The sequence below is a fragment of the Rattus norvegicus genome, chromosome 15, assembly GCF_021556685.1.
Source record: "Rattus norvegicus strain SHRSP/BbbUtx chromosome 15, alternate assembly SHRSP_T2T, whole genome shotgun sequence".
Taxonomy (NCBI): Eukaryota; Metazoa; Chordata; class Mammalia; order Rodentia; family Muridae; genus Rattus; species Rattus norvegicus.
In genome coordinates this window covers 60,495,753-60,516,008 of record NC_141548.1, presented here as the reverse complement: position 1 = coordinate 60,516,008, position 20,256 = coordinate 60,495,753, and the positions used below count along the sequence as shown (strand labels likewise).

Sequence of the window (20,256 nt, the reverse complement as noted above, 5' to 3'; positions counted from 1 at the left end):
AGTATTTGTGGAGGAGTATCAAGTGCAGGAGTCCTATGGGTCATTGCAGATAAGACATTTAAGGGGAGAAAAATCAGTTCTGAAAGTAAAAAAAAAAAAAATAAATAAAGTGAATGAATTTACATTTCCGAGGAGGAGGTTGAGACGGCTGAGAGAAGGTAAAACCTGAGAAGGATCCAGGAGAGGCAGGCAGGGAGCCGGAGCTCAGCCATGATAACCCAGAGGACTCGGAAAGATGAGGCCCATAGGGGATGCTCTAGACAAGTTTCAAGAGAAGAGTGTCCAGTAAGTAGTGTGCAGAGAAGAGGGGACTATGGCCTGAATATGCCAGGCCTTGGTGGTCTGAACATTGCAAACACAGGGCCTTTGTGAACTGGCTGTTAGCAGAATAGAGCTCTCCCAGATGGAATTAGGGGGTTACCAAAGGGCCTGAGTGGGGGCCATTTGCTCTCTTTCCTTCCTTTTGCCCCACGAGCAGTCAGCAAACCCTTACCAATCAGCACTGGGAGTCTTGATCTTGGGCCTCCTGGCTTTCAGAACAGTGGCGAAGACATTCCTGTGGTTCACAAATTACCTAGCCTGTGATATTTTTATGATATGATAGCAAAGTAGACCAAGGGAGAGACTATTTAAAACAAAGACCAGGTCTATATGGCACAAGAAGTCCTGATTTCCCTGTTGGAAATCAAAGGCAACATCAAATCTTTTTCTTTTCCCTTTTTAATTTTATTTATTTATTCTATGTATGTGAGTACACTGTCTTCACACACCAGAAGAGGGCATTGAATCCCATTACAGATGGTCGTGAGCCACCTTGTGGTTGCTGGGAATTAAACTCAGGACCTCTGGAAGAGCAGTCAGAGCTCTTAACTGTTGAGCCATCTCTCCAGCCCATCTTTTTCTTGAGGCCATTGTGTTCGATGTCAGAATGACCTTTTGAAACTTGGAAGTTAGGTAAGTCTCAGTGAGGAGGTGAAGGAAAGAGCTCCCCATCCCTCCTGAGGGACAGGTCACACCTGAACACTGAGGTCATCGACTATCTCTGTCACTGCTGTCAGGTGGGTGGTGGCCATAAAAGGCCCTGGGCTATGGAGCCCAGGCAGGAGGCTCTGGAAATTAAGGGTTTAAACCTTTACCTGGTTAGAGGGAAGAAATCAAGATCAACACATGTGTAACACCTCATGAGGCCTTTGAGGATGGGCTGGGGGCAACCCAATTGCCCACCAGGTGGACTGTTGACAATTCAACTGTGCTCCATGAACTAACTGAAACATGTAATTAGCACCTTTTTGGCTGCACCTCCCAGATTGGCTGCTGCTGTCAGCTCAGGGCATGAGCAGTGGGTGCCACCAGCATCAAAAACAATGCTTTGGGAGAGAGAAGAAAGTGGGGGGCGGTGCTGGTTAAAGAAGGAGGTGCCTTGCTTGGGGATTCTGCAGCCTGCATTATCAGCTCTCTGGGGCTCAGTGCCTCCTTGGACTGCTTAGTTCTCCACCCTAGGGAGGAAGGGTGTGGCTAACCTCAAAGTGGCGCTGAAAAGAGACAGGCCTGCTTTCTATTAAACCACTAAGGGGTAGACATGCTGCTTAGTTGCCCTACTCCAGTTTTACACCTGCCGACCATTGGCAATGATCATGCTCTTCAGGGTGGCTGTTGGGAAGAGACCTGGTGCATGCCACATTCTGACACCTAGGCTGGAGGGCTGGAGTCACCAAGGAAAGATGTCCTCACATAACACTGTCCAAAGATTCTGTGATGATGGCCATTGATCCCTTAAAAATGTCTAGTGTAGCTAAGGGACATTTCATTGTATTCAATTTTGATGGTTTTACCTTTATTTATGAAAAGTATTTATTTATTTTTTTGCAGGTCTGAGGATGAGCCTTCAAACTCAGGGCTTACCCATTCTAGGCAAGCACTTTATCACTAAACATATTTCCAGCTGCCACTTAACCCCTTACTTTACATTTAATTAATTTTGTCCGTGTGTGTGTGTGTGTGTGTGTGTGTGTGTGTGTGTGTGTGTGTGTGTGGTGTGTGTGTGTGTGTGTGTAGCATGGGCAGGTACACACACAGGTCACAGGTGAATGTTGTGCATGTCAAGGTCAGAGGTCAACTTCAAATGTGATTGATTTCTCAGGCATTGCCCACCTCCATATTTTTAAGATACAGCTTTCCATCGGCTTGGAGTTCTCACTTTAGGCTAGGCTGGGGAGCCCCGGGGATTTGCCAGCCTCTGCCTCTCAGGGCTGGGATTATAAATGGGTGTCCTTCCAGTTTGTTTTTGTTTGTTTGTTTTGTTTTTAATGTGGATTTTGGAGCTCGAATTCAGATCTTCATGCTTGCACAGCAAACACTTTACAGGCAGGATTGTGCTATGTCGTTTTCACACGGTAGCCCTCAAATCTCCATTCTCTTCCTGGACCCCGCCCCCTTCTCCCAATCTCCTCAGGCCTGGGACTACAGGCACTTATAGCCTCTTACTGTACTTTTAAGTAACTACCTGCGGAAAAGGGCAATTTGTCACCCGAGGCAGGAATTATACTGGGCCGTGCTAAGTATGGATGTTCAATCATATGGCCCTATACCGGAATGGATCCGTCCATGTGGTGCTCTGCACTCTGAGGTCACCTCAATTGAAGACTGCATTCACCTCAACCCACAGCCTCAGCTGTCTACTCTGTCCACGCACCATCTTGCAAATTCCTTGAGAAAATCAGATGGAGACTGGCTCCTCGCACAACCTACTGAGGTCCTCAGGTCCTTTATTTTTGCAGCAAGCAAGGAGGCTCTGCATTTGCAGTTCCATTTCATAGATGAGAGACCTGAGGCTCAAGGAGGCTTGGCCAGAAGGCGGGAATTTTGATGCCCACAAAGACACTTCTTTGGGTCGGGTTGTCAGGGTGGTGGAGAAAACGGCGGGTAAATATTTGGGGCGGTAACCCGGGCTCCGGCGACACTAGTCGTCACTGCGGTTCTCCGGAGGCCGGCGCGTGGCTAGGGCGGTGCTGGGGGTAGTGGGTGGGGAGACAGGGGCGTCCCCTAGATCGTCTGGGACTTACTCGGCGGCCCCGCCCCGCCCCGCCCCTGCCGGTGGCTATAAGAGGGTGTAGCTGGCGGGTGGCGGCGCAGGCGAGTAGCTAGCGCTCAGGCTCAGACAGGAGCGAGGCTGAACCACCCGAGCGGACCGCAGTGCAGGCGGCAGCCACCAGGGCCAACACCTCTCAGCATCTCTACTACACGTGTCACTGAGCAACCTCTCCATGAAGCCGCCCTCCACGCAGAGCAGCCCCGCGGCCGTGGCGGCCGCAGGTGAGTGCCTTTTTGGGTGTCCCCTCCACCTCTGCGCCCCGGAATCGAAGCCAGGGACTGTGTCCACGCTAAGCTACACGCTCAGCTCCGGGGTCCCTGAGAGTCGGAGCCTGCAGGTAGGAGCGAGAGAAGAGGGGTCGCGATGGTCCCCTTCCAATGTCCACCTTTCTGTCCTCCATCACCCTGGCATCCCGTCCCCGAATCGCTCGTCCCATGCAGGCTCAGCTTGGTTACCCACGCGGGACAAGGAACCTGAGCCTGACACGTAACGGGTGCTTGCTGACTCAGACTTCCCGCCGCCACGCGCTCCAGGGAGCGAGCGTGGGCACGAGTAGGAAAGCGCGTGGGGTGGGCTAAGTGACTTCCAGACTCCCAGCTCCACCCACGGAGGCCGCTTCTCGTCTGTGTCTGGTGACAGGCGCTTTAGAGGGTGGTTGAGAGCTTACCAAGTAACTGACTGCGTGGCTGTCACGGGCAAAGGCAGAGTGAAGTTAGCCATTCTAGGGAACGCTGGCCGCCCCTCCAGATCCCCTCTGTGCCCTCCCCCAGCCCCGGCCATGGACTCCGCGGCCGCTGCAGACCTGACGGACGTGCTGTGCGAGTTCGACGCGGTGCTGGCCGACTTCGCGTCGCCCTTCCACGAGCGCCACTTCCACTATGAGGAGCACCTGGAGCGCATGAAGCGGCGCAGCAGCGCCAGCGTCAGTGACAGCAGCGGCTTCAGCGACTCCGAGAGTAAGTGAAGCTCTGTGGAAGAAGGTAACCCCAGGGCTCAGGCTTCCCAGAGCTCTAGAGTCACCCGTGTCATCTATAAACTGAGGCACGGTGTCTGGGGGTGTACACCGGGTGTCAACTCAGAAAGAGTTGACTTTCTGAGTCTTTAGCCCGTGTATGCGGGGGTCATTAAGGCATCCTTGAGGGGGGGACGGTCACGGAGGGGATCTTGGGGGCTCTTGAAGAGCTGTGGGTCTACCTGTCATGGCAGGTGTGTATCATGAGGCCTGAGGGTTTGTGCAGCCAGCCAGAACTCCTGGGAGTTCAGCCAGGCCTGCCAACAGTTTTCCCGCCTTTCTCCCGTTGTTCTTTTTTTTTTTTTTTTTACTATTTTGAAACCCTTCCCAGGTGATCTATGTAGCTGAGGATGACTTTGAACCTCTGATCCTCCTTGCCTCCTTGCTTGGGCACATCAGTTTAGGCAATGCTGGGGGTCCGCCTTAGGACTTTTTGCATGCTATGCAAACACTAAACCAACAGCACCCTCCCTTTCCTTTTCCAGAATGGGTGCTGGGGGACTTGGGGACATGGGTGAGCACAAATAATGAAACATTTGTGAAACCAAAATGATTTCATAAGCTGCTGTTTTTGGAATGCTTGAAATAACTTCGTTCGCTCTCTGCTGAGCTGCCGTCTGGCTCTTTCGACACTTCAGGCACTTCTGAGGTCAAGTGCAGGGTTCAGAGGTGCCCACCCTCCGGGTTACCCAGAGAGGTTGGTTCATCCTGGTAACCTCTTCCACAATGCCTCTGTCCTAATAACCTTGGTAGAAAGAAAAGGGGGTGTGGGGGGGAGTGTTTTCAGTAACCCAAGTGACCTGCAAGGACAGTGAAGTTGGTGACTTTTATTATTACATAATTGTTTTCAAATCTTGGTTGGCTTATTCACTGTTTTTCAGTGTAAGCTTTAAATTCTGTTTGTTCATGAATCCTTAGTCCCTAGATGCAGGCTCAGACATCACCAATTGTGCTGTCCTCGATTCTGGGAGTAAAAGTCATGTTGTTTTGAAGTCTAGAAAGCTCTTCCTTTCTTTCTGGGTGAAGATTCTGGGCCCGAGCTGTCCTCCTAAGGAGGGATAATGTTTGACATCCTGGTCAGGGTTTGGATCTGAAACCCGAGCTCCAGTTTGATTTTCCTTAGCAGTCTGCACAGACCGCCACGTGACTTAGGAGGTGAAGGGGGATGGAAGAGTGCTGGTGAACTGTTCTCCATTTAGAGCTTTTGCATTTTGATGCCAATGGCCTGGTCACTTGTTCACAGTATGCAAAAGAAGCCTTCCTTTGGAAATTTGTCTCCACAGCTGTGTCGTAACTTGAATATATCTCCTTCCACTGGATCAAGGGACACATTTTTCATCCACTGGATCAAGGGACACATTTTTCATCGTGTATAAATTCTCTTCTCCACAGGAGAGGAGGCTAGGTCTGTCCTTGCTGCCCTGTAGTCAAGGACAGCTCCTTGCTAAGCCACAGTCTGGAGTCTGAACCTATGAGGTGACAGTGGACAGCACCCACCAGTTCTGCCAGGAGGGGTTTAAGATCCAGGGTGTGTTTTTAGGAGTCTTAAAAAGAGAATTTGCTACAGTTTCTTAGTTTGAGAGAGAGTTGTTATCTCTGCCTGTTTTGCTTTCCGCTTTTGTTAACTTAAGCTTTTACTGTAGTGGTTAGAGAAGTAACAGGATGGATCTGAGAAAGCACAGATGACCTTGGTCTTTGCTGGCAATGTGGTTTGTTTCCTGCATGCTTAGAAATCCTCTTGGGATTTGTGTGTATCTAAGTCATGTTTCCTTAAGGACACATAACATGTATGTCTTGATCGTCTCCAGGAATGAGCGCAGACATTCCTAATACTCGATCTGTCTGGTGGAAGTGGATGTCTGGGAGAGTGCAGCCCACTGAAACTTAGCTCTCCTGAGAGGGCCAATCTGGCTGATCATGGCGGCAACAGCAACTAGCTTACTTTTAGCAAGCTCTCCTTGGGGTTGCTATGATTGTAACGTGTTAGCTCTTGTTATCAGCCATCTCTGGCTGTTCTTTGAATGTTATCACACAAAATCTTTACCACAGTCCTACAAGTTAGGCACCTTTATCTTCATTAATTAATCTTGTTGATAAAATAACAGAAGGAAGGCTGGCCATCTATGGCAGTGCTCTGTCTTTACAAAGGGTTGGCTAGCATGTGAGCCGAACTTGGGAGTAGCCTGGTGTTTCCCTCAAGCTCAGATCATGCATCTTTTTATATATGGTATTGCAGGTCTTCCTCAAGGCTTTCAGGATCGAAGGTCTGTGGACATAGGTGATGACTATTTCTGACTTTTGAAAAATACCTTCTTCTCCTCATAAAAACCAAAACAAACAAACGAACAACAACAACAACAACAGGTTTTGAGACTGGAGCAATGTCTCAGAGGTTGAAGACTGGAATTGCTTTTCAAAAGGACCAGACTTCATTCAGTTCCTAACACCTGTGTTGACAGCTCACACCTTTGGCCTCCCAGGGTACTGTATTCAAATGCATAGACACACACATTCACTTTGGGGAATAAGTAAAAACGGGTTTTTTACAGGACTGTGTCTTTCCCATAGCACTCCATTAGGAACAGTTTTAAGATTCTCAGTAAAAGGGCAGTGCAGTTGGGAGCTAGAAAAGTAGTCTTCAGGCTTGAGCCTCTGGGGTGCTGTAGAAGTTGACCACCTTTAGGTTCATTTATTTATTTGAAGCCAGGGTCTTACTATGTAGCTCTGGCTATCCTGGAACTCACGCTATACACCAGCCTGGCCTCAGACTCACAGAGACCCAAGTGATGGGATTAAAGGTGTGTGCCATCACACCCAGCTCTTTTGCAGTATTATTATTATTGTTGTTGTTGTTGTTGTTGTTATTATTATTATTATTATTATTATTTATTGGCTTTGAAAGTACAGCATGAGTCTTTAAGTGGGTCTAATCAAATTTTTACTCATTCTATCCCAAATTTTAACCCATGTATTAATTGTATGTTTCTACTGGTTGACTTTGCAAATGGTTAATTATATTGACTTAAGCCTTTAAAGATGAAGGTGTGATTCTTATATATTGGGGTTTCACATAGATTGTCCTGTGAGAGGGCAAGTGTTCTGCTGTTTGGTAGGAAGGGTCTGAAGTCTACTCTCCATGCTGTAGCTATGATGAGACTGCAGATATCTTAGGGAGAATAAGGAACTGGGTTCTTTAGCACAGCAAGACTTAGAACATCTACACAGTTCTGCTTAGAATATTCTAATCTGGCCCTGAGAGAGGACGCCTTGGGGATCCTAGAAACCAGAATCACAGTTACTAAGCCAGTGGCTAATGGAGCTGAGGAGTCAGGAGTTTAAACCTGTCAAGATGTGAGAGGATGAGGCTAGGTAGGAGCCCTCCAGATACCTGGCACCATGTTAGGAACTGAGCGAGTGACGGGTCTTAGTCTCTGATACCAGGCAAACTATCTTAGGGGGAACAGGGCCATCCCAGAGGGTAGCTGGGGGCACAGCGATCAAATAGACCCAGGATTCTTTGTCACTGTGCCACGTGTCACTGAAGCTGTCAGAATTTAGAAATGGAGGAGAAGTAAGACCCCCTCATGCCTGTCATTCCCTGTAGGAAAGTCCACAGGCCCAGGGCTTCCTTTTTCTTGGTTAATTACTGTAGTTCACTTGTTGCAGATCGTTCTATATTTACAGGCATTCTGGGCAAGGCTCACTGTTTGTGGTTTTACTTTTCTCTGGGGTAGCATGTGTCAGTTCTAACCCTAAATTACCTTTCTCCCAAATCCGCCTCCCCCAACTTAAAAACAACAAAAACCAAAAAATCCTATGCCTTTCTTTTAAACAAAGCTTCTGTTTGAACTATGGAATTTCTTATACTTGATGGCCATACCTAAAGTTAGGGGTCATGTATTTAATATGCTTTGTTTATTTATTCTTTGATGGTCCCTTAGGAGACCCAGTCCCAGAATCTGAGATTTCAATGTATTAAATGGATCAGGAATTTAAAATTTAAAACATTTGTAGCAGGAATTTGATTCTAGTGAGGTGGGCCTTCCTTCAAGGCAGTCTAAAGTAGATGCTTTACGGTCTACCTTACCACACATGAAGGTTCCTCAGATCACCACTGCGCCCCTTGATTGTGACAACACCACACAGGGTGGGACAGCAGTACTTGTCTGTGATATCAGCCAGAGACACACCGCTGTCATTTTATCCGACTGGCTGAATCTTATTTTTGCAAGAACTAGAGTTCTAAGGGAGCAGACACAGTAGGAGGTTGAACCTGGCTTATCTATTCATCTACTATAACCTCTGGCATGAGAGTCTGTTCATCAGGCTCTTCCTAAAAGCCTGTTAGGGGAAAAACTGAGTAAAGAAGTTCAGAGTCTGAGTATCTCTGTGTTGTGGGTATGTTCTTGGTTAACTACCTCTGAAGAGAAACTTTTAAAAAAATAAATGTTATAACCTGAAAACAGCAGGAATCCAGGGCTTAGAATTTTGATTCTTTTTCTTTCTTTTTTTTTTTTTTTTTTCCCCCGGAGCTGGGGACCGAACCCAGGGCCTTGTGCTTGCTAGGCAAGCGCTCTACCACTGAGCTAAATCCCCAACCCCTTGATTCTTTTTCTTCTCAGTGATGAGGTCCTCCTCCCTGGACCCGCTGTTTTCCTAGGAACTCGAAAATCAAATCGTTATGAAACCACAGCATCATATGCAGAATGAGTGGGTTGTTACTGCCTTAGGCTATGCTGACCTGTATGTATGTGTAATATAGATGCTGTATTTTATCCCCTCTTTCTCCCTCATTGTGAGAGCAGTATGAGTTCCTCAGCAAAGAGGCAAACACGGATCAGACAGACTTACAACTGAATGGATTTGTCATGTCAAAAGCAGATTCTGCCTCTATTTTCTGACCTTGAGGGAAATGCATGGGTTAAGGAATTTATCACACGGACTAGATTTTGAAGGATCAAAGGCAAGCCAGGATGGTCCCCTGAGACTCTTCCCCACCGCCTCAAGGATAAGGTCTCCCTTACTCCTCTGTGGATGGTCTTTATTCTGTCATTCTCTTTTGTAATGGCCTTTCCCATGTGGAGATTATTGTCTCTTTAAACAGCCAATGGTTACTGGCTCAACTGTTTAGAAGGCGAACCAACCTGATTATATGTGGATGAGAAATGTCTGGAGATTTGGAGCTGAACAGAAATGAAGTTCAAAGCTAGGGCAAGGACTGTGGTGTATTCGGGGATGGGTGGAATGAGGTGTGGTATTGAAAGTGGCTCTTAAGTGGCAGCTGTTCTGAGAGATAGAGAACAGGGAGGGGTGGCCTTTAAGCTCTGGGCTAGTGGGTCTCAGAGCTGGAGCTCTGGTCTAAATGATGGATGTTCTTGGATGTCTTTAAGAGACAAGGATAAGGTGGCAAGGGGGCTGGTATTCCTTCTTGGCTTATAGCCTGCTTCCCCTGAGTCTTTCCGGGGCTTTCTTGCCTCCAAAGATCTTCTCTTCCTATGTTTCTTCTTAGCCTGCATCTGTGGTGATCGCTGCTGGTTACTGACAGTGATAAACGGTGATGTTCCTCCAGGGAGCAGCGACAGATGTGTGTGGTGTACTTTCCTGTGTGCAGGGGATGGGGTTGCTGCCACTGGTGCTGTTCTACAGGCGGACTTGGCTGGGGGAAAAAAAAAGCAGAAGAGCTTCCAAGTCAAATTCTAGGGAGTTCCAACATCCTAAGAGATATTAATAGGAGGGCACAAAGTGTCCCATTCTCAGGTACACTTGGGAAGTAGGGCTGAGGCCAGACCTGTAGACCAGAAGTGATTATACTTCTCACGGTAGTCAGAGTGGGAGGGTTCAGTGGTGTTCTTGGTCATGCCAGAACACAATTGGTCTCCCGTTTCAAGGACCAGCATTCTGGGGGGGTGGGAGTGAATGATAACATTTTTGGAGGGGAAGTATGGATTTAAGGTTCAGTGTTGAAGGTCTCGGGATGGGTTGATCATCAAAGCCCTGAAAAATGGCTGTGGTCCTTTAAGGTAGTCTGGGCTAGAACTCTTTAAGGAAGCAAAGATTTCGAGGACTGCTCAGGAGGATTCTCTGGAGACGTTGGGGAAAGTGTGGTAGGTTGGTCTGTAGGCCGGAAAAGATGACAAGGAGGTGGTTGGAAGGCAGAGGAAATGGAGCCAAACAAGATTACTTGAGGAGGGTGGCAGCCTTGCAGGAATAGAGCCCAGTTCTCACAAGACCAGAAACTTCTGTCAGAGCTGGATTTTCTTTTATTCTGAGTACATTAACAAATAATTCAGACAAGTTCATTCTATGTTAATGGAACTAGAGCAAGATGTGTTTCCTCTCCGTGAACTGAGGGAAGTGGCTTGAAGACCAGGAGCCTCTGGGGTAGCAGGGGCCTGGCTAGGCTCTCATTCAGCTGCTCACCTCGAGGGCCTTCCAGAGCTCCAGCTGTACGCTGGCTGGCTTTGCTTTCCTTTCAGTTTTAACCAGAAAATTGGCTTCCTCACCACCACCTCTGGGGCCACATCCTGCTTCCGTTAACCTCTGTCTTTGAGCCTCCGGTGTTAGCTTTTCAGAGCAGGACTGGCTTCCTCCTTCTCTGCAGGACTTAGAATCTTAGAACTGGGAAGGTCTGGAAGGGTTGTCCAGTCCTCCTTCCTTTCTTATTGATGAGTAAATTGAGGCCCAGAATGTGGTCTCTTCTCAGCACCCTTGAGCAAGCAGTAGCTGGCCCTGGTGCAGCATGGCCTGGCAGGGCCTTGACATTTAGGGCATAAGAATAGGAGGAGCCGTGAAGTCCCTTGCTTGTAATGGATGAACAGACAAGAACAAAAACAGTCTTTGTTTTGGACTCCAGTACAGGAGTGCAGAATCTTGGGAACTGTGTGGTCAGGACTCAAGAGCAAGGAAGGGAAACTAATTAGATGCAGGGCCCAACATTGTGCTTATAGCTGAAAAGTGTTTAGAAGGAAGAAAACATTTTTCACTGAAAAATGATCCTATATTTTGAGTGTTTAAATTTGACTTATGTGTAGGAGTGTTTTGCCCCTATGTATGTACCACTCCTGTACTTGGTGCCCAAGGAGACTAGAAAAGGGCATTAGATCCCTAGACCTGTAGTTATGGATTGTTGGGAACTGTTAGGCTGGTATTGGGAATTGAACCCATGTCCTCTGGAAAAGCAGCTAGCTCTTAACTGATGAGTCATCCCTTTAGTCCTCACTCCATTACCCCACACCCCCTCCCCTTTATTTTTAAAGACAGAGCCTCATGTATTTCCTGAGTCAGGCTGGCCTCAAACTCAGTGTGTAGCTAAGGATGACCTTGAATTTCCCATCCCCCTATTTCTCCCTCCAGAGCGCTGGGATCACCGGTGTGCCGCTGACTGGTACGCGGCTGATACAGTCCAGGGCTCTGGCTCTGGTTGTTTCCTTTACCAATTAAAGTATTAAAGGCAGGGAAAGTCTTTTTTTTTTTTTTTTTTTTTTTTGGTTCTTTTTTTTCGGAGCTGGGGACTGAACCCAGGCAGGGAAAGTCTTAAATGCAGCAGGAGCCGAAGAGAAATCTCAAATACTGCAAACCAGAGCAGACAGAATTAGCACTTAAAATGGTTATTGGGGGTGAGGAAACACGTATGTGTCAGACGCACAGAACAAGACCCTCTTCAGAGCAGAAGCCAGGTTGGTTTTTTTGTTTGTTTGTTTTGTTTTGTTTAGTTTTGTTTTGTAGTTTTTTGTTTTTGTTTTTTAAGACTACGGAGTTCTCCTCCCCTAATCTAGGGCTAGCCAGTTTGAAGAGGGACAGGATAGTTAGTTGATTGGGCCACAGCTGTAGTGTAACAAGTCCTGATCCAGCCTTGAACCTGTTGAGCTAGTCCATCAGCAGAGAGCCTGAGGGTGGGTGACAAAAGCCTTCAAGGCCTTTTGCTTAAACTGCCAGGTTTTTGTTTCAAGTCAGGAAGCTGAGGAAGAAGCCAGCTGTCTTGGGTGTTCACTACCTTTATTATCCAACCATGGCCCCTCTGTCTATCTGTCCTGCCTACAAGGGAGTCTAACTCCTGGTCTTTCACCACTGTGCCTAATTTATGTGGTGCTGGGGACTGAACCCAGGGTTTCAGGCCTTCTGGACAAGCACCCTACCAACTAGGCTAAGTCATATTCCAACCCCCGTCCCATCACCCAGGATCTGACTAATAGAGATCTAATCCTGTTAACAGGTCACACTTTTTTTTTTCCCCCCAGAGGAACAATGGTTGCCAATGGACTTACTTGACTGAATACACACACATGCACACTTCCTTGCCTAACATCATTTAGGGCCTAGTTGGGAACTGGCCTGCTTTTTTAAAGTATAGATCTGGTTCTCTGAGATTAACAGCCGTAGACCCACACTGTCTAGCATGTGGTTTGGTTGAATATAGCTCCTGATGAATATGGCTTTCTCCCTTCAAGGTGCAGACTCGTTGTACAGGGACAGCTTCACCTTCAGTGATGAGAAGCTGAATTCTCCGACGGACTCCACTCCAGCCCTCTTGTCCTCCGCTGTCACTCCTCGGAAAGGTGACCTCACCAACTGGACTGCTTTTTCTGCTCTTTAATCCCCACCCCCATCCTCACCTAGGCTTTCCCTTCGCAGCACACAAAGCAGATAGATGAGGAAAATGGTTGGGGAAGGGCTGAGGGCTGAGTAAGCGAGTCATTCCATTGGATTTTGGCTGAATGTCTTGTGGTCGAGGGAGTGCTTCTCATTGTCTCCCCAGACTTGGTTCCGGAATGTAAAACACTCAGCAATGTGGCTTTGCAGCAATGAGAAGTTTCTTTTTTAACTTCATTAACTGTTTACCCCAGGGTTTTTGGGTGACAGAATTTAGCAACTGTCATTATGAGACAAGAGCGATGTCATGTAGAGTTAGTGAGATGGCTTAGTGTGAAAGGGTGCTTGCTGCCAAACCCAACAAGCTGAGTTTGATCTCTGGAACCTCTTCAGTAGTTATCCTCTGATCCCCACATACATGCATGCATGCATACATACATACATACACACACATACACACATACACACATATACCAAATATATATATAGTTTTAATATAGATCTTTATATAATATTATAGATAATATCTATAATATACATGTTACAAACATACATGTTTTTAAAAAGTAAAGTGGACGTAATTGAAAACATCAGCTCCCCTTCTCTCTGCTTAGGTATGAATAGACTGAAGAGGGGATAAAGTTTCACCAATCCTTCTTAGTTTTCGGAACTGGCCAAGTTTCACCAGCTAGAGAGCCGAATATTCTGTTACATTGGACAGGCGCCCTTTTGAGAACAAAAAGAAGTTACCCCCTCCAGGGAAAGTTGGAGTGGCTGGAAACAGATGCAAAATACAAAAAAAAAAAAAAAAAAAAAGGAGCCAAATTTCAAAGGAACGTGAAGATTCCACCACTTGTCTCCATGCAGCATTCAAGTAGAATTTCCCTCTTTCTCGAAAGAGGTATTTTTAAATTCCCTTCTCAACGAGAATGCTGGCAACCACTGGGGATTCGGCCACGGTTGTTCAGCCTCTGATCTGTAATGGATTTGTGCACTCCGGGGAGAGAGCAGCCTAGAGGGTGGCTTGCGTACTGCTTGATCTGAGCTACCTAATCCTCCAGAGGTGGGGATTGCAGAAGGAAAAGGCCCTGGTGGTGAGTGGGCTTGAGAGCTGAGAACGACGATCTGTTGTAGGCAGCAAGGGTGACTGACAGAGAACGATAGTTAGCAAAGTAAAATGCCTATGGAGATCGTAGGCATCGCTGCAGAGGCAGCAGTGTGTAGACGCAAGCTCCGTGCTACTCTGCGTGTGTCAAGTGAGACTGCCACTTTCCATGTTCCACTTTGACACCAAATAGTAGTAGCTTTACACTCACATCACATTGGAGGACTACAGTAATGTCTTCCAGTAACAGCACAATTTGCCCCCTTCCCCACTTTTATGACCCTGAGAGACCCGTCTTCCAGGTTAGGAAGGTGGGTGGGTGGTGGCTGAGGGTGGTAGCCTCCAGGCCAGTTGCTGAGATGAAAGTAAATGTCGAGCAGACACTGAGGTCTGGTGCGGGCACACTCCCGTGAGGTCTCTGAAGACAACAGGTTTCCAAAACCCTGAGAAATCCCCTATCAGCTGTGTCCGAGAGGGAAGCTGAACTCTGTTCTCTTTTGCAGCCAAATTAGGTGACACTAAAGAGCTCGAAGACTTCATCGCTGATCTGGACAGAACCTTAGCAAGTGAGTACATGCTTGGTGTTTAAAACATCACCCGACAGAACACCGAGCCACGCCTTTGATAATGTGCTGTGAAGTTTCCCAGCTTGCCCCTGGCGGGTAGAGAGTTTCACCATAAGGCTCTAGGTATAGCAACCTCACTGGCTCAGAAAGCAGTTTGGAGGGTGAGCCTGCAGGAAGGTAGGCGGAGTGGCTTTCCCAACTGTGCAAACAGGTCAGCAGTGCGCCAATGACACATTGTTTCAAAAATGGTAAGAGCTTTGCTGAGGAGATGTTCAGTCCTGAGAGAAGGGGGCTGATTGGTCACATATGCCTTCCTCCGGCAAACCACAGGGGTCTGTTCTGCACAGGGTAACTTCCCTGGGTTTGATGCAGATGCCTGGTGAGAGGTCTGACCCAGGCCAACTCCCCAGCGACCCAGATTCAGTGCGTGCTTCTCTTTTGGGAATTTTACCATCATTATCTATTTTGTGTGACCCCAAACCGAAAACTTGAGATCAAAATTGAAATGGGGGTGGGCTGGGGACCTGTGTTAGAGGGAGGACCTGCCATACTGTCTGCATGATCCACTTCCAAAGGACAAGCCTGCAGGACGCAGAAGGACCAGCCCCAGCCTGTAGGGTTGCTGGCGTCAGCATTTCTCATAGGGGACTTGTGTTCTGGTTTCTTTCTTTCTTTTTTTTTTTTTTTTTTTTTTTGGTTCTTTTTTTTTTTCGGAGCTGGGGACCGAACCCAGGGCCTTTCGCTTCCTAGGTAAGCGCTCTACCACTGAGCTAAATCCCCAGCCCGTGTTCTGGTTTCTTAATTACTTAGTGAAAGTGATTTTTTTTTCTGTAAGAAATATTCTGGGTTTTTTTTTCTGCCAAAGAGGTAAAAAATCTAAAAAGTTTAGACCCAGTAGCTAATTTTGGAGTAGCCTGTTTAAAATAGCCATGCTCTTAACACTTTGTCGTTCTGTATTTGCTTGCTGGTTTTATTGCCCTCTTTTGCGCCAACCTGCATCAGAAGACGGAGGCCTGTTTCGACAGAGATGATTCTAATTGCAACACAATTTGTATTCAGTCCGTGCAACATGCCTGCCTACTTTACGCACACTGAAGCTGGCCTCCTAGCCATTCCAGTTAACCAGCCATACGTCGCACAGGAAACCTGCCATTAACCTTGCTCTTGATGCCGTCTGAGACTCTGTGATGTGGCTAAGCGAGGGAGTTGTGAGCCTCCAGCAGGGGTAACTTATTCTATGTCTTCTTTCCAGGTATGTGAAGCAAGGAGTTTGAGATTCTTATGCCACAAGAGTGAAACTCCAGAAGGCTACGCCAGGCCCTGGCAAAATCGGCTACTAAGTCTGCTGCGGGAGCGGGCAGAGCTCGAGGCATCCGGCCGTTCTTGGTTCGCCATAACTTTAGCCATTGGGTCCATCTCTGGGCAGTTCAGACAATGAGGCTGACTTTGTTTACCTGCCTGCACCATATTCAACAGATGATCTATCTAATGTGTTTTTACTCCTTAAACATAGCTCTTCTATAAATTAAAGTGCTTTTATGGAAATATTTGTAATTACTTATATATAGTTGGAGGTCATAATAAGCTTTCCCATCATAATATATTTTTGTATACAAATAAAATTTAAACTGGGATCTGTACCTTGAAAGCTGTCTTATTTCTGTCAGTGTGTCTCCATTTAGTAGTTTCCTAGCGGCATGATGGGCTTCTGGAGTCCTAGTGAGAACCCCATTTACACAGACTCCTTACCTTAAACCTTGTCTTTGTGGGGCTGGAGGGAAGCCTCAGTGGTTGAGAGCACTAACTGCCCTTCTAGAGGAGTTGGGTTCAATGCCCAGAACCCACATGGCAGGCACACCTGTCATGAATTCCAGTGCCAGGGGATACAACGCCACCTTCTGGCTTCCTCTGGCACTGCATGCATGTGGTGCACAAACAGGACATAAAAAATAAAATCTCAACATTTTCCCTTGGAGCGGGAGAGCTGGCTCAGCAGTGAAGAGCCCAGGTTGCTCTTCCAGAAGACCCAGATGGAATTCTCAGCTCCCATAAGGCTGCTCCCAGCTATCTGTAACTCTAGTTCCAGGGAATCTAGACTTCCTCAGGCAGCAGACACACATGGGCTGCCCAGATATATATGGGGAAAAAAAACATAAAAATAAATCTTTTTAAAAAGTCTTTGACTTTTCTTTTATTGATAGTTTTTTGTCTTTATAGAATACATTATAGCCATTTTCACATACACTCCAATCCCTCCCTTTTTCTCTCCCTTTCCTGTGGACCCTTCTCAGCAAGTCACCCTCCTACTTTCGAGTCTTTTTTTGTGTAGTCCAGAGTTTGATTAGAGTTTCTTGCCTGAGTGTGGGTGGGAGGTTGAGGGACAGACACTTCTCAGTGGCTACGCCACCGAGGAAAATGAAAACCATGGACTAGTTCATTATTCTGTGTGTCATCCTCAGGGCTGTGCTGAGCTTCATCTGTTCCAGTCTTGGTATATACATGTACATATACATATATGTATACATATACACACACTATACATATATATACATACATGCACATATACATACACTATACATATACATAACATACATGTACCTATACATACACTATACATATACATATACATACATACATGCACCTATACATACACTATACATTACATATAATACATGTACATATACATGTATATATATATGTATATGTATATATGTGTCTGTGCTGCTGATGCAGTACCCACCCCTACATTCCTCGTGCTGCTTGGTTCTGTAAACTTGAGTAGACTGGAGTTACCTGGGAGAGGAAGCCTCATTTGAGGAACTACACTCAACTGATAGGCCAATGGGCTATCTTCGGGGCTTTTGCTGGATGAATGATTGATGCGGGAGGGTCTGGCTCAGTCTGGACAGTGCTATCACCGAGCAGGGGATCCTGGCAGCTTTAAGAAAGCAAACTGAGGGAGCCACGGAGGGTAACCCCGTAAGCAGCGTCTCTCCAGGGTTCCTGCCTCTGCTCTGGCTTGAGTGCCTGTAAGAGTTTTACTTACTAAGGGGGACACATAAGTCACATAAATCCCTTTTCTCCCCAAACGGCTTTTGGTCACGATTTTATCACAGCAACAGAAAACAAGCTAGGACCACAAATATAGTCACATGGTGCAGAGTGACCTGAGTTCCTGTGGATGACAGGCCACATCGGATGACAGTCCTATAGATTACACCAGAACTGGAAGTGCTCCAGTACCTTATGACATCACAGCCACTGTGATGGTGTTCTAGTGGGACGCATTAGATATTTGTGGTGACGCCGGTGTGAGCCTACTGTGCTTCAGGTCATACATAGTGTCACGTTCAGTCATAAGATTTGAGCATGATGGGGTTGGGGATTTAGCTCAGCGGTAGAGCGCTTGCCTAGCAAGCGCAAGGCCCTGGGTTCGGTCCCCAGCTCCGAAAAAAAAGAAAAAAGAAAAAAAAAAAGATTTGAGCATGACAGCGACAGTCACACTACTTCCTGGCTTGTGCAGTCATTACCTACTTCCCACCGTTAGGTCACAGGTTTTAGACATTTGTACACAGTCTCTCTGTTGTACTAACAGCTGCTTCAGACATTGGTTACCAATTTTCTTGATTGTATGAAGACTTTTCGCTTGATCAACATAATGCTGCCCAGGTTTGCGTTGAGTCCTTTCTATGATGTTCCTACAGTGGTAAAAATCACCTAGCAATGCATGTTTGAAAACTAATAAGATTTCGATATTTTGTAGGGTATTGTGAAAAGATACCTTTTGTTTTCTTTTCCCCAATCTTCTAAGAAAGCTTTGTGTACGATGTAAACATTTTCTCTCATAATTTAAAGAACTTGTGTGTGTGTGTGTGTGTGTGTGTGTGTGTGTGAGATATGCACACATGTGCCACAGTGCATGTGTGGAGGTTGGAGTACAACTTTTCCTACAACTTTGAATGGGCTCCTGGGATTCAATTCTAGTCAGCGGGCTAGTGCAGCATGTGCCATTTACTGGCTGAGCTATCTCACCACACACACCCCCCTTTTTTTAGAATATTTGAGATATAATTCACTTACTGAAATTTTAGTTTCGAAGCTCTTAGCATATCCCCAGATATTACAGCCATTATCGCTGTTCATTGTCTGTATGAATTGGTCTACTCTAGACACATTACGTGAAATTATATACAGTGTTCTTCTGTTAGTGCATTTTCAAGGTTAATCCATATGGCATACCTTTGAGTAACAAAATAGTATTCCACCACGAGGACGTTGCATTTTGTATATACAACCATTGCTTAGTTAATGGATGGCATTTGGGTTTCTACTTTTGGCCTAGTAACACTCTCATTACTTCCCACGTACAAGTGTTTGGAGGTCTGTTTTACGTCTTCTAGGTTATAGAAGCAGACCTAGGATTGCTGGATCTAACCAAGCTCTGTGCTAACCTTTTGAGGAACTGTTGATTGGCATGGAAGCGGTCACATTGTGTCACATTGCCAGTTGTCGTTGAGGCCTCCCACTGCCCCATGCCCTCATCCTTGGTGATGGTGTCTCTATCTGAAGAGAGCTCCACTGGGCGAGGAGTCCGATCAATGAAGTCTTCTCAGTGTTTACTGACTTCTGTTTCAGTGTGGAGCTGTAGAAAATTACTGAGGTTCCTTATCAGAGAGGTGACTTAAAAAATACCCTCTCTTTTGTGGGTGTGTCGTACAGGACTGTCCGACCACCATCTTCAGGAGTCCATCTGGGCCTTCTTATAAAAGATCCTCACAACCGGGTCTTTTTACCTTCCCTCCTAGAAAGGGGGTGGGGAGGGTCTTGGAACCCTCACCTGGTATTCAACCTCCTCACAATTAGCTGTGTGCAGCTCTTCTTAATTGCCCATACTTTAGGGAATGGGGCAGAGCTACAGGATAGCCCGTTGATGACTAAGGGTGGGGACTTCATCTGCATAGCCAGGGGGTTTTGTTCTCTGCCTTAAGGTCACCTATCTCCTTCCCACAAACTCTCACCCCCTGCTCTGTAAGAAGACCTAATAAACCCGTTGGTTAAAGCTGGTAAACTTTGGTAGAACTGTGGAATTGCACCTCGGTTTGTAAACCAAGGAACAGGGGTACATCTCGTTTATATCGCTCCACGGACTTTAGCAAGAGAGCTGTATTTTTTTGATTCTGTCCTTGAAGCAATGAATGTTTTAATTTTGTTGAAATCCTTCTGTTCCTTGCAGTTGTGGCATTCTCCCTAGGAAACCAGTCAGGTCCCAGCTCCAACACAGTTGCCCCTAGCCTTTCTTTTAATAATTTCATAGTTTGGGCTGGGAAGATGGCTCAGTGGTTAAGAGCACTGACTGCTCTTCCAGAGGTCCTGAGTTCAATTCCCAGCAACCACATGGTGGCTCACAACCATCTGGAATGAGCTCCGATGCTTTCTTCTGTGTGTCTGAAGACAGCTACAGAGTACTTAAATATACTTAAATATAATAAATAAATAAATAAATAAATAAATAAATAAATCAGAAAAAAAGAAAAACCAATATATATATAAATAATTTCGTAGTTTTTAACTTGGGCATAGCAGCTCATGATGATGATCCCAGCTGTGGAACACTGAGGTACGATCACTTCCGGTGCAAGGTGAGCGTGGGCTACATAGGCGAGTTCAAGGGCTACATAGTGAGAATCTGTCTCAAAATTAAACAAAAAATAAAAACCAGGCATCGGGAGAGAGATGTCAGAGATGCCAGTAAAGTGCTTGCCTTGAGAGCATCAAGACCCAAGTTTTACGTCCAAAACACACACAAAAGTGTTGGACACTGTGGTGTGCTTGTCATTCCAGCGCGGGGAAGGGGGAGACAGGCAGGCCCTTGGGGTTCGGGTATCAGTCAGTC

General features: G+C 46.5%; 1 protein-coding gene across 1 annotated transcript; it reads left to right on the top strand.

Annotated features, from left to right (window-relative positions):
• Positions 1-3,170: 3,170 nt before the first annotated feature.
• Rgcc (regulator of cell cycle) lies at positions 3,171-16,006 on the top strand. Its single transcript, NM_054008.2, has 5 exons — positions 3,171-3,312; positions 3,862-4,047; positions 12,551-12,658; positions 14,301-14,363; positions 15,616-16,006. The coding sequence occupies exons 1-5, from the start codon at positions 3,264-3,266 to the stop codon at positions 15,621-15,623; spliced, it is 414 nt and encodes a 137-aa protein (NP_446460.1). The 5' UTR covers positions 3,171-3,263; the 3' UTR covers positions 15,624-16,006.
• Positions 16,007-20,256: the final 4,250 nt, after the last annotated feature.